General features: G+C 35.7%; 1 protein-coding gene across 1 annotated transcript in view; it reads left to right on the forward strand.

Moving 5' to 3' along the window:
• FBXO11 (F-box protein 11) overlaps positions 1 to 13,962 on the forward strand; it is a 100,430-nt gene that overhangs the window by 85,113 nt on the left and 1,355 nt on the right. Inside the window, exons 12-22 of the mRNA XM_004264972.4 lie at positions 3,961 to 4,178; positions 5,632 to 5,717; positions 6,556 to 6,650; positions 7,579 to 7,701; positions 7,784 to 7,869; positions 8,510 to 8,586; positions 8,680 to 8,823; positions 11,830 to 11,940; positions 12,687 to 12,794; positions 13,119 to 13,227; positions 13,804 to 13,902. Coding sequence (XP_004265020.1) covers positions 3,961 to 4,178; positions 5,632 to 5,717; positions 6,556 to 6,650; positions 7,579 to 7,701; positions 7,784 to 7,869; positions 8,510 to 8,586; positions 8,680 to 8,823; positions 11,830 to 11,940; positions 12,687 to 12,794; positions 13,119 to 13,227; positions 13,804 to 13,902 — 1,256 coding nt within the window. The remainder of the gene's footprint in view (positions 1 to 3,960; positions 4,179 to 5,631; positions 5,718 to 6,555; positions 6,651 to 7,578; positions 7,702 to 7,783; positions 7,870 to 8,509; positions 8,587 to 8,679; positions 8,824 to 11,829; positions 11,941 to 12,686; positions 12,795 to 13,118; positions 13,228 to 13,803; positions 13,903 to 13,962) is intronic.

Below are 13,962 nucleotides of genomic sequence, written 5' to 3' on the forward strand. Positions count from 1 at the left end.
CACCATTGTAAAGCAATTATACTCCAATAAAGATGTTAAAAAAAAAAAGGAATCTGCCTGCCAATGCAAGGGACACGGGTTCGAGTCCTGGTCTAGGAAGATCCCACATGCCGCAGAGCAACTAAGCCCGTGTGCCACAACTACTGAGCCTGCGCTCTAGAGCCCACGAGCCACAACTACTGAAGCGCGTGCGCCTAGAGCTTGTGCACCGCAACGAAGTGTAGCCCCTGCTCTCCACAGCTAGAGAAAAGCCCATGCGTAGCAACGAAGATCCAATGCAGCCAAAAATAAATAAATAAAATAAATTTATTTAAAAAAGAAAAAAGAACAGTTACTTGGGGAAACACGTTGCTTAAAGGTGTACGGTAACATTTGCTCTCAGCACCTTATTCTTCCTTATCCAGATATCACAGTATTTGGCAAGTGTTTGATTGATTATAGTTTGGAGTTGTAGACATTTATTTCAATGAAGGTAGCATATTTTTTTCTCTTTACTTTTCATTCTTTTTTTTGTTTTATTTGGAGAGTTTTAAGAGAAACTCTTGAATGCCTTTCACCCTATTTATATTTAATAAATATTTTTAATATTTATTTAATAAAGATTATTTCTCTTCAAAAAATTTTAATGAAAAAATACTTAATCTCACCTTTTATTTTTATATCAGTGTTAAGTTTGTAACTTGAGAGAATGATAATTTTCAAGGACTTATTGTAATGTATATGGCAGAGATTTAGAAATGCTTGGGCTGAAAAGTTAACAACCTCTTATTTTAAAATATAGAAGAAGCTCTTAGCAATCTGGTATCTTCTGGTAGGGAAATAAATCATTTTATAATATGGGGTAGTCCGGTAGAATGTCTGTGCCTTTGGAGTTCTATATTTGTGTTGGAGCTTTTGTGGTTTGCATCTTAAGAGGCAAAGTAGAGTTCTGTTTTCTAGTTAACAGTCCTGTATTATTAGACCATTTTGCACTAAAGGCATTTCTTAACAAAACAGGTGCACTTCATTAAATGTGCTTTAAAGCAAAATTACATTAACTGAATCCTTTAATCCATAATAGATAGGTTTTCTTCTGATATTATAAAACTATAAGTCAATCAGTTGTTCCCTTTCTGAATGTAATAAAATCACCATTGTAGCAATGTAAGAGGCTTCTGGTTTTAAGAGCATGAAGGAAAAAATTTTTTTTCTTTTCGAAAAAATTTGGCTACTTTCTTTTCTTGAAAATTACCTTAAAACAAAAACTACAGATTAAAACTCCCATCTCTGATGGAACTAGGGGATATTTTTAACCTCTAATCTAAATTACAGTATGGTAAAATGACCATGTGACTATGACCATAGCAACCAGTTCAGATTAGAGCAGATTTTATAATGGGGGCCTCTGGACAAGGGAAAATGAAGAGAGGGGGACTGCTGTTTGCCTTAGTAAACTTGTGGATCTATTTGACTCTCCTAGGTGTGCAAAATTGAAACCTAAAGAAAACAGAGAGGGCATTCCCTGGTGGTCCAGTGGTAAGGACTCTGCGCTTTCACTGCTGAGGGCGAGGGTTCAGTCCCTGGTCAGGGAACTAAGATCCTGCAAGCCGTGCAGTGTGGCCAAAAAAGAAAAAAAAGAAAGAAAACAGAGAAAGAGCATCCATGCATTTGAAAATTTTTTAGTACGTATACTGTAGCAAAGTATACTTGCAGTACTATATGTTGAACTAGTATAGCCAGGACATGACACTACCTGTTACTGCAGTCTTCATGGAAGCTCAGTAAATAGCATACCTTTTCCTGCCGCATTCTGAACAAATTAAGAAATCAAAGGGACTTCCCTGTGGCGCAGTGGTTAAGAATCGGCCTGCCAATGCAGGGGACACGGGTTCGAGCCCTGGGCCAGGAAGATCCCACACGCCGTGGAGCAACTAAGCCTGTGTGCCACAACTACTGAGCCTGTGCTCTAGAGCCCACGAGCCACAACTACTGAGCCTGTGTACCACAACTGCTGAAGCCCATGAGCCTAGAGCCTGTGCTCTGCAACAAGAGAAGCCATGACAGTGAGAAGCCCGCACACCGCAATGAAGAGTAGCCCCTGCTCGCCACAACTAGAGAAAGCCCGTGTGTAGCAGTGAAGATCGAACACAGCCAAAAATAAATAAATAAAATAAAGTAATTAAAAAAAAAAATCCCAACTGGATTTCTTAAAAAAAAATCAAAGCCATGAAGTAGCATGAAGAGGCTGAAATATCAACTTCATTACTCTTAGAGGTTAAATCGGAAGATACAACATAGAATGAGAACCAAATAAGCCTGTTTAACTGAATCCCAAAATGAAATAGGCTTATTTCACAGGCGGTATTCATGGGGTAGTAACAGAAGGCATGTTCCCTAAGGGCAGCTCATTTCCATGAGGAAAAGGGTGAAGCTGAATTGAGCATACTCAGTTTATTCTTTCCCAAGTTTACCATTCAGACATGTCATGCAACTCCTGGCAGAGAGAGACAAGTTGCACTCTCTTCTCAATGATGAAAATACCAGAAATGTTGAATTGTTCCAGTCTGACATTAAGCGCTTTCAACCTAGCCTCTTTTAGAATTTGTTTTTCTTTCTTTGATGCTCAGTTTTGCCATAGTAGTCTATATACATACACGTGGTGTCCATCCATTTTTATGTGGTATAAAATCAAAGAAGAAAAAACTTCTTTTATATTTTAAGAAGCCATTTTTGATGCAATCCCCCAATTTTTTTTAAAAGAATAAGATTATAACCTATATGTTAACAGGTAAGTTATAAGTGATTTGTACTTTATTTGTGGAAAATGAAACCTGAAAACTACTTCTAAATGTTATTCTCAGAGGACCATTTTCTTAAAGAGTTAATTATGTAGTGTATTAGAATACTCAGAATTACATCCTGTTTTAATACTGAATTTGGCAAAAAGCCCTACTTTGAGTGCTTACAATGTGTAAAGTTTTATATAGATGCTCCAGAAGTTAGTGTAGTCCTTTCTCTTCAGGAGCTTATGATCAGGTAAAAATGGATATGGCAAATACAGTATAAGGCAGTACCTGGAAGTAGCATAAGAAAATACTTACTGCTAAAGGGAATTTAAAGAGAGAACACATTCACTTTTTGAAGGGAGATAGACGAGGAGGATGAAATGGCTTTTAGAAGTGCCATCTTATAACTATCTCATTTTTTCCTCTAACCTTCAGTCTGATTGAGTCTTAGAATTTAGGATATCAGTATTACAGTAACGTTTATCCTCACTAGAAAATAAGTAAATTTATCTGTTATAGAAAATTTAAGAAGTTTAGAGAAGTATAAAGGATACCATAAGCATCCATAATACCACTACTCATTTAATCACGCTCATATTCTTGTTTCATCCTTCAAGTTGTTTTTCTTCAAATACAATTGACATCATACTGAATGTAGTCTATCTTGAAGTATATACTGTTCTTTTCATTTAACATGATAGTATGTGTAACATGAACATAAGCCTTCACAACATTTTATTGAGCTAGTTCCCTATTGGGCTAAGATGAACATTATTTTGTGTGTCTTTTTCTGTAGTCTCTGATTATGTCCTTGGGTCAACTTTTTAGAAGTTGATTTCTTGGGGCATTTTTAAGGCTATGAGAGTTTATTTTCTTTAGTACTTAAATAAACTTTTTGTTGAAGGATATATATTCTTACTGGTAATGGTATTTACGTCCATTTATCGAATAAATCTTCCCCTATTTTTCTTTCCTGGGTTTGAATATACTCACATTAATTAGAGAATTTATAGTTCTCTGTTTTACTAAAACATTTAAAATATGTATCATTTGAAATTTAGTATATATCTATCTGTTTCATTCTTAACTCTTGAACATTTCTGATAATTTTGAGGTATACATTAAAAAGACTTTTTAATGTCATTTCTTTTTGGAAAGTAGCTTTACCTACAGGTTTAATTTCTCTATTTTCCAGGGTTACTTTGAAAGTTGCAACATACACAGAAACAGGATAGCAGGCTTTGAAGTAAAAGCTTATGCTAACCCCACAGTGGTTCGATGTGAAATTCATCATGGGCAGACTGGAGGAATATATGTTCATGAAAAAGGAAGAGGACAGTTCATTGAAAATAAAATCTATGCAAACAACTTTGCAGGTGTATGGATTACCTCAAATAGTGACCCAACAATAAGGTATTTATATATAATTATGGATGGAAATTATGTTTTCACTTTATGTTTCATGCTATAAGAAAAGTTAAGGTACTTAGCTTTAACTCTGTTTTTCCTAGACACCTGACTACTATAAAATAGATTTTCCTAGTAAAAGTCTGTGCATCTGAATGAGCATAGCTATTGCATTTATTTTGAGGTGTTCTGTTTGTTTTTTATTCATGATGTAAGCCATGTAAGATACTTCTTATGAAAAATTGAAAATGCTGTGATTTTTATTTTAAATTCATCAGACTGCATTATAGATGAGTAAATAGGGCTGTGATCTTCCCTTGAAATCTGAATGACCTTTTTTTTTTCCCCCTGAGAGTCAGCAGATAGAATAACCCAGGAAATTAATTATCTCAAAGATACTTAGACCAAGAATAACAGAGAGTCAAAACTTCAAGCTGTCACCTTTCTTTAATAGTTCCTACCACTTCCTCTGGCCACAGTAAGGAAACAAACAGATCCAGTCTTGAAGGCATTGGCTAAGACTGTAGAACAGAGCTATTATAATTTAATCAAAGACCATGAATTATTTTTGTCACATTTTTTTCCACTAGCTTTATAAAAGTTGATTATGTGATTGCCATCTTAATTACTATTCAGCAAATGTTTATAGATGAGCTAAGAAAAGTTCTTTTAAATGGATTAGCTTTTTTTTTTTAATCTTAATAGGTTTGGGGTTTTTTGTTGTTGTTTTTGTTTTGTTTTTTTGACCGCGCAGCTTGTGGGATCCTAGTTCCCTGACCAGGGATCGGATCCAGACCCCCTGCAGTGGAAGCGTGGAGTCCTAACCACTGGACCACCAGGGAACTCCCTGGATTAGCTCTTTCGAGTTGTTTTTTTTTTTTTTTTTTTTTTTGCCAACATTGGGGGAAGATGTGGAATCTTTTTTTAAATTTATTTTTATTTTTGGCTGTGTTGGGTCTTCGTTTCTGTGCGAGGGCTTTCTCTAGTTGCAGCAAGCCGGGGCCACTCTTCATCGCGGTGCGCGGGCCTCTCACTATCGCGGCCTCTCTTGTTGCGGAGCACAGGCTCCAGACGTGCAGGCTCAGTAGTTGTGGCTCACAGGCCTAGTTGCTCCGCGGCATGTGGGATCTTCCCAGACCAGGGCTCAAACCTGTGTCCCCTGCATTGGCAGGCAGATTCTCAACCACTGCACCATCAGGGAAGCCCGAGGTGAATTTTTAAGAATGCTATTTCGTCTCAAATACTAGGTGGCTTTTCCAAAGATTTAAGTCTTAGAAAGAACTGGAAGGGAAATCACCTACTCCCTCATTTCATAGATTAAGAAACTGAGGCCCATAGAAGTTAAATAATTTTCTAAGGTCACATAAACATCAGTGGCCTTACGATTATTGTATAAAACAAGCAAGTTTTCTGAATAGATGCTTTTTTGTGTTTTGGGTTTTTTTCCACATAATTATAGGGGCAATTCTATATTTAATGGAAATCAAGGTGGAGTTTACATCTTTGGTGATGGACGAGGCCTTATTGAAGGAAATGACATTTATGGTAAGCATGTCGTTTTCTATAAAATTTTAGAGCTTGGCCTGTGTTCCTGACATTAGCAAAAGGACCGCTTGGAAATGTTCTGAGTAGGAGAACTGATCCGGTTTCTTTAAATTCTCAATAAAGATTATTCTGTGACATTTATTCACTTAACAAACATTTACTGAGTACCTTCTAAGTACTAAGCAGTATTCTACATAACAGGGATAAAAATAAAACTTAAGACCCTAGTCTCACAGAGTATCTATAATTCTCTTACATTCACTCCATTGTTTAACAGTTAATAAATTATTTCTGTGACAGTTTAATACACTTCGGTACTAATTAGAAAGGGAAAACCCTTATTCCTCATTAAAACTTCTGAGGTATTAATTCAGGAAACAATTATTAGGTATCTATGTGCTAGACACTGAAATGTTCCTGGGCTTCCTCTTCTGCTAACACTTACTGGATAATACTTACATAAAGCTTAATCAGTGCCAGGCACTTTTTTGAGCACCTTTCCTGAATTAAGTCATGTAATATTTACATCAACCCTGTGAAGTAGACACTATTAAATATCCCCACTTACTGATCAGGAAAACAAAGGCACCAAGAGGTTAAGCAGCTTATTCAAAGTTACTTAACAGCCTGGCTCTAGAGTCTTTGGTCTTAACCACTATACCTATACTGCCTACAGTCCTTCTGCATCTTCTTTACACTCCTAGTTCCTTTAGTTTTGTCTTGGAATGCTCATGGATCATAAGTATCTTTCTGAATATGACATATTTCACAGAACTGTGCTCTTACTGTGTTCCATTAGGCTCCATATGTTGATATTGTAACTTTTATTTTTAAATAGGCAATGCATTAGCAGGAATTCAGATTAGGACAAACAGTTGTCCAATTGTTCGACATAACAAAATTCATGACGGCCAGCATGGTGGAATTTATGTGGTAAGTTAATGAATACAGTTCTAGAATCTCATTCATCAAAATCAGGGTAGAAAAGGGGGTGAGGGCAGAATTATGTCTACCTTTAGGTAGGCCATATTCAACTTTTTCTGTCTGCCAGTGTGTGAATGACTTAAAAGCTTCTAATTATAATTGGCAATATGGGCTGAACTCATAACAACAACTGCTTGGCAGTCTGAGTTATATTTGTTACACTGGGATTTTGCCAATGTGACTACCATAAGAGTCTCTGAAATTTTCCAGAAGTATTAAGTAAAATCATAATATCACTGAGTATTAATAATACTAGAGTTGAATATTTTTATCTTCTGAAAAAGCCAAACATTTGAATTTATATTGAAACATAATGTAAGCATCTTGCAAAGTTTAAAAACCTATGTATTAGTCCTATGTCTCCTGTCATCATGGTATCTGAAACTGTCACTCAAGTAAGAAAACGTAAAGGAGTTTCAGAAAGGTCCTTGTGTAATGCCAGGTGTGACTAATTTTTATTCACAGTTCTAGAAATATTCATGTCTTAAATCTTCTAAAAAAAATTTTTAGTAACTTGAACCTTGTTTTGGAGTGATTTCGCCAGTGATAAGTTAAAATAACTATTAACTTCCTAGTGAGGGATCTTCAGTTTGTTATATATCTTAGAATAAAATAAGTTCTTTTGTTAAACAAAATTGAATGCTACTACTCTAAGATTTAAAAGTGCAAAACCACATAAAGAACAGTATAAAAACTCTGAGAGCTTAAACTTAGGTAGAGGCTATGTGAAAGAATGTTATCCATTTATCTCCTTATTCAGATTAAAAAACAAAAATTGAGATTTTTTTGGTCACAACCGTCTTAAAAGAGGGAATACACTATAAACTACTTGGTTTACACAAGATACATATTGTAAATCAATGTAACTTTTATTTAGCATGAGAAAGGACAAGGCGTAATAGAAGAGAATGAAGTCTACAGTAATACTCTGGCTGGGGTCTGGGTGACAACTGGCAGCACTCCAGTACTGAGAAGAAACAGGATACACAGTGGCAAGCAGGTAAGATTATGTTAGACTCTCGGGAAATATATTGTTTTGTAAACACTTTTTTTAATTTGAAAAATTATTTTTTTAATTTTAGGTTGGTGTTTATTTTTATGACAATGGACATGGAGTACTAGAGGACAATGATATCTATAATCATATGTATTCAGGGGTTCAGATAAGGTAAATGTTTTCATATTTGGCTTTCTTTGGGGAGGGAGTTGTATGTGAGGTAGGCATGGCGTACCCCAGTATAGTAGTCAGGTGTCTAGGAAAAACAGTAAGAGTTAAAGCTAAGCAATTAAGCATGGCTTAAATTGTCAGAATATAACTTTTCTTAGACTGGCTGAGGACAGCAGCCAATGGCACCTGACATGCTGTACCTGGCTTATTAAATGGGAGCTTCTATTTTTATGCTATTTCCGCAAAAGTAATAGTTCTTACACCCCTCTTTCTTGTATATTAACAGTTTTTGGTTTGGAACTGTCGTACTCCTGATCATATAATTCAGTCCTTTATTTTATATATGAGGGGAGCATATAATAATAAAAGTTACTTAATCTAACCTCCTCAGTTTAGTTTACATATTAGGAGACTCTGTAGTAATAACATAATCTATAGCTAAGTGTGTTCTGTGGTAAATAGAATTAAGCAAAATTAAACCAGTTTCTTTACTGACAGACTTCTCAGAGCATCTTGAAGGTGATGCTTAATTATTTAGCTAATTCTTACTATGTTTAATGTGGGTTTTCCTACTGTTATCTAACATGGTATGTGGGAGTAGAAGCAATTGAAATGGCATTATTTTCTATTCTATCCATAGGACTGGAAGCAACCCCAAAATTAGACGCAACAAAATCTGGGGAGGACAAAATGGTGGAATTCTAGTTTATAATTCTGGTATGTTTAATCTTTTAATGTTTTTTTCTTGGTGCTATTAGTCTTTAGAAATATACTTTCTAAATAACAAAACCTAAATTTTTGCATTTATAGGTCTAGGTTGTATAGAAGACAATGAAATATTTGACAATGCAATGGCTGGAGTCTGGATTAAGACAGATAGTAATCCTACACTAAGAAGAAATAAAATCCATGATGGAAGAGATGGTGGCATCTGTATATTTAATGGGGGTCGAGGTATTGTTGTTAATTTTGCATTAGTAAAAAACCCAGTTTTCCATTATTCTTCCATATCTTTAATGATCAATGACATTGCCATTTAATGTGTTATAAATGAGGGAATCACAGTCTTTTTCCTTATCAAGTCTCAAGATGGTTTAGGGGGTTAGTGCCTAGAGTTAAAGGAGAGAGATGTTTACAGAATTTTCCTTTTCCTTCAAGCCACCTTGAGTGTGCCACTTGTTAGCGAGGTTTTTTTAAGGTAGCAGAATTTGTTTACACCCTCTCTCTGGACCTTTTATTATTCAGAATAGTGATATGATTATAATAAACTTCAAAGTCAAGTTATAGAACTAGGTGTGGAATATTAATTGGTCTGCGAATATATATAAATGTCTGTAGTAAATAAGGATTGCTTTGTACCTGTTCACAACTGTCTTCGTTGGAGAATGGAATTAAGCCAATATGTGCTCAGTTTGGTATCCATAAAGGTCAAATCACTTTACATTGAGGCAAAAGTTCACAGTCCCTGCCCCTTGCAAAGGCATAATTTGTTCATAAAGAGAGACTGGGAGAGACTGTCAAATGCAAATTATCACCATTCCTGAAACATCAGTAACCTAGCATTATACATATCTTGTATAGAAGGTTAGCTAGTCATTACTCTAATATACCAAGATTTAATCAACAGAATTTACTACTACCACCAAACAATGATGATTCCATTAATGACATAGACTCTCAAGGAGTTTATAATCTAGCAATTCAGTAAGTGACATTATCTCTGATAGGATTCTTTGTAAGATATAATGAGGAAACACAGTACAGAATGGTTGGTTTTATTTGTAAGGTGTTGGGAAGGGTTCTGGAGTAAAATCTTGAGCTGTGTCTTGAAAAATGAGTATTTACTGGTAAGTTGGGGGGTAGGGGGTTGAAGACCATTCCAAGTGTAGAAAGTATAGTTACTTCATTCTTTCATTTGTTATGTACATACTTACTAATTGAACATCACTGTAGCAAACACTGTGATACAGATGCTAAAAATAAAATGGTGAATAAAACAGTACTACATCCAGAAAGTTTATAGTCTAATAGAGTGGCACATTGTAAGCAAAAGTCTAAAGGAAACAAAGTGGTTTAGTAAGGCAAGAGATACTGAAAGTCGAGGCCGGAAAAGGGGGCAACGCCCAAATCGCAAAAAGCTTTGTTTATGTATACAGTATAATGAAAAGGCTTTGTATATATGCGGTACAGTTTGGACTACATCTTGGCAATAGCATTTGAGGAGGTTATAGTGGACATATGCAAGATTAGAGGCAGGGGGACTTCCCTGGTGGCGCAGTGGTTAAGACTCTGTGCTCCCAACGCAGGGGGCCTGGGTTCGCTCCCTGGTCAGGGAACTAGATCCCACATGCATGACGCAACTAAGAGTTCACATGCCATAACTAAGGACCCTGCCTGCCGCAACCAAGACCTGGTGCAGCCAAATAAGTAAATAAATATTAAAAAAAAAAAAAGATTAGAGGCAGGGTCTTGGAATAGTGTTTTCTAGGGGAAAGGGAATTTAGAGGTCAATACTGTGAACTACTACAGATGGATCAAATATGTACAGAAATAAAAACATATTTCATGTCTTCAGGGAGCAGAGAAACACTGGAACACAACTAAATATGATTCACTATACATAAGTAGATTTTATAGGAGTAATATTAACTAATACTTATTTAGTACTGTGTACTTTTACATGTGTTAACTAATTTAACCCTCAACATCCCTATGTGGTAGGTGCTATTATGCCCATTTTACAGATAAGGAAATTGAGACAAAGAGAAGGTAAGTAATTTTCCCATTCAGAGTTTGGAAGTGGTGAAGTCAGTATTTGAAGGCATGAAGTCTCATTCCTCAGCCCTCTTAATCATTATGTTATCCTGCCAGCAGAGAATTAATAATTAATTTGATGGAGGAAAACTGAAAACCTCCCAGAGGAAGTATCATTAAGAAAGAGTACAGGACATTGCAGAAAGAGGAAATAATATAAACCAAAGGCATTAGGGATAAAAATGTATAGCATATTCAGAGTGTAGGTAATATAGTGAGACAGAGGAGCAGGTTGGGGGAATTTTTTTTTTTTTATAAATTTATTTATGCATGCATACATGCATGCAGGCTGTGTTGGGTCTTCCATTGCTGCGCGCGGGGCTTTCTCTGGTTGCGGCGAGCGGGGGCTACTCTTTGTTGCGGTGCATGGGCTTCTTATCGCAGTGGCTTCTCTCGTTGTGGAGCGCCGGCTTTAGGCGTGCGGGCTTCAGTAGTTGCAGCACACGGGCTCAGTAGTTGTGGCGCACAGGCTCTAGAGCGCAGGCTCTGTAGTTGTGGCCCTCTGGCTTAGTTGCTCTGTGGCATGTGGGATCTTCCTGGACCAGGGATGGAACCTGTGTCCCCTGCGTTGGCAGGCAGATTCTTAACCACTGTGCCACCAGGGAAGTCCCCGAGTTTTTTGTAAATAGCAAATTAATTTTAAACTTTATTCTGATAGTTTATACAGATAAGGGATATGATAGAGTGGTGGGAAACACAACAGCAGAAGAGAGGTTGGAGTGAAAGAAATGGATCAAGGAATGCTGATAGGGGCCAGAAAGAATCAGGGCTTGAACTAAAACATGGAGAGTGCAAAGGTTCTAAAATTTTTCAAAGGAATTAATTTTAATTCAGCAGTGTTCAGTAAGAATCAGCTTTGTGCCAGGGCACTAGGGATTGATTCATAAGCTAGAAATGGTCCTTGCAACCATGGAACTTCAGTTTCTTGGTTAGAATGGTTACCAGCCAATTTTAGCAATTTTTGGTTAAATTCTACTTTAAATATCTATGAATTACTAATAAAATTTCTTTTCAGTTGAAAAATTAGTCCTATGAATTTCACAATCCAGTTAATAAGAAACTAAAAGAAAACCTAAATACCACCAAAAAGGCTAGTAAAATTTGCTATACGCATTAGCCTTAATCTGGGGAAATATTTTATTATAGGTCTCCTTGAAGAAAATGATATTTTCAGGAATGCTCAAGCAGGTGTTCTCATCAGCACTAATAGTCATCCAGTCTTGAGGAAAAACAGAATATTTGATGGATTTGCTGCAGGTTTGTATTTTCCTTTGTTACCTGTAGCTTGTTTTCTGTACATAAAATTGATTCTTGGTATATTATCTCTTTTGCTTAATAACTAAGGTGTGCAAAAGTATGCTGCAGAAGTTGGCTGAATGCCTGTTAACAATTGCTTATAAGAGCACCTAATCCAAGTTTTGGATTCTTCCACTCTAAGCCAACTTTATAATATTGCTCTTGTAGTTCAGTAGTAGTTATGAATCATCAATTGCATAGAGTAAATAACAGGCTAGTACTACCATTAGAAATAAATTCAGATAAATGCAAGCCCTCTGGCCTCACAAATGGCCAAACAGAATGTTTTTTTAAAGATCTTGGTAAGTGAAGTCCAAGTATCATGCATATATTTCAACTTTTTGCCACTGAAGAGGATTTCTCTTAATAATTCCAAATAACCATCTAGCTCCTACCTACACATATTTCTGGGCCCTATCTTCTTCTTAGTTTGCAAAGAAATTTTAAAATGTCATTATTAATAAAAGTAAATTACAAACCATCTCTATCATTCCTTTAGCAGGGACAGAGGATTATCAACAGTGGAAAGTGAATTGAATGTTACTATAAACAATTCAAATAAACATTTGCATTTATTTCTTTCGATGTTAACAGTTAATATACTTTTTATGTAAAAGAAGTAGTTCACTATATTTGCTATATTTCAGGTTTCTTTTAAGAAACTATATATAAAGTGATGCATATGCTGTTTGTAAATTTTGCTTCAGGTATTGAAATTACAAATCATGCAACTGCAACACTAGAAGGCAATCAGATTTTTAACAACCGGTTTGGAGGCTTATTTTTAGCATCTGGTGTTAATGTGACAATGAAAGGTATGTTGGAGTCTGTGTTCTGCCTATAATGCACTAAATATGCCATGAAAAGATGATAGAAGCCATTGTTATTCAGTAACTTAATACCTTCTGTCACTGTATAGTAGTTAACCAGCAATTCAAGAGAACTATTTTGAAAGAGTTTTGTTTCACCTTGTCCTAAATAGTTGGAGTATCTTGTACAAGGAAAATTCATTTCTATTCTTAGCTGACTTTTTTACTTCATTGGTTAGCCTCTTTTAAAGTTCTTAAAAACTATTAAAATAATCCTGTAATTTGTTATCTTAAGCCTTTATACTCTAGAATTTATTTTTTTTATTACAGATAACAAAATAATGAACAATCAAGACGCCATAGAAAAGGCTGTTAGTAGAGGCCAATGTTTATATAAAATATCAAGTTACACCAGCTACCCCATGCATGATTTCTACAGGTATATTTCTAAATTATTTGTGAGTCTTGAAATGGGAGAGTAAGATGTACTTTTCTAAACTGACAAGAACTCACATGTTTAGCTTTCCCTTAAATGTATGAGCTAAGAAAGTAAATTGGGTTTTTGCTAATGGAAAAATATAACTGAAAATTTTATTAATTGTCCACATTGAGTTATGTGATCAATCTACTTTGAGGATCCTGTTTGAGACCGTAAAATATGGGAAAATGTAATACTGCAGTAACTACTGATACCACTGAAAATGTGAAACATACTGCTTTCCTAGGAGTTTCAAGGTAAAGCTGTCATTAAGTGTTCCTTATATCCCAGCCACCATGAGTGGGTTTTGACTTCCCCTCCCCCATACTGATTCAGTGAAGACTTGATAGGAACTTAATTGTTTTCCTCAGAAGACACAAAATAGGAAATTCACTTATTCCATTAAAGTCCCTAGATAAGAGCCACAAAAATTGGGGGCCTCTTTTATAAGCCAAAGGCCATAGGGTAATAGACAAACAAATTGCAGTATTTTGAATAACATGATCAAGGAAAATAATGTAAGCTTTTGCTTTTTAGATGTCACACTTGTAACACCACAGATCGAAATGCCATATGTGTGAACTGCATTAAGAAGTGCCATCAGGGACATGATGTAGAATTTATTAGACATGATAGGTATGTATGTAGCACACTTGCTTGCTGTATTACCCGATTATTTTCCTCCCCTCACTTTCC

The sequence above is a fragment of the Orcinus orca genome, chromosome 13, assembly GCF_937001465.1.
Source record: "Orcinus orca chromosome 13, mOrcOrc1.1, whole genome shotgun sequence".
In the NCBI taxonomy this organism is placed as follows: Eukaryota; Metazoa; Chordata; class Mammalia; order Artiodactyla; family Delphinidae; genus Orcinus; species Orcinus orca.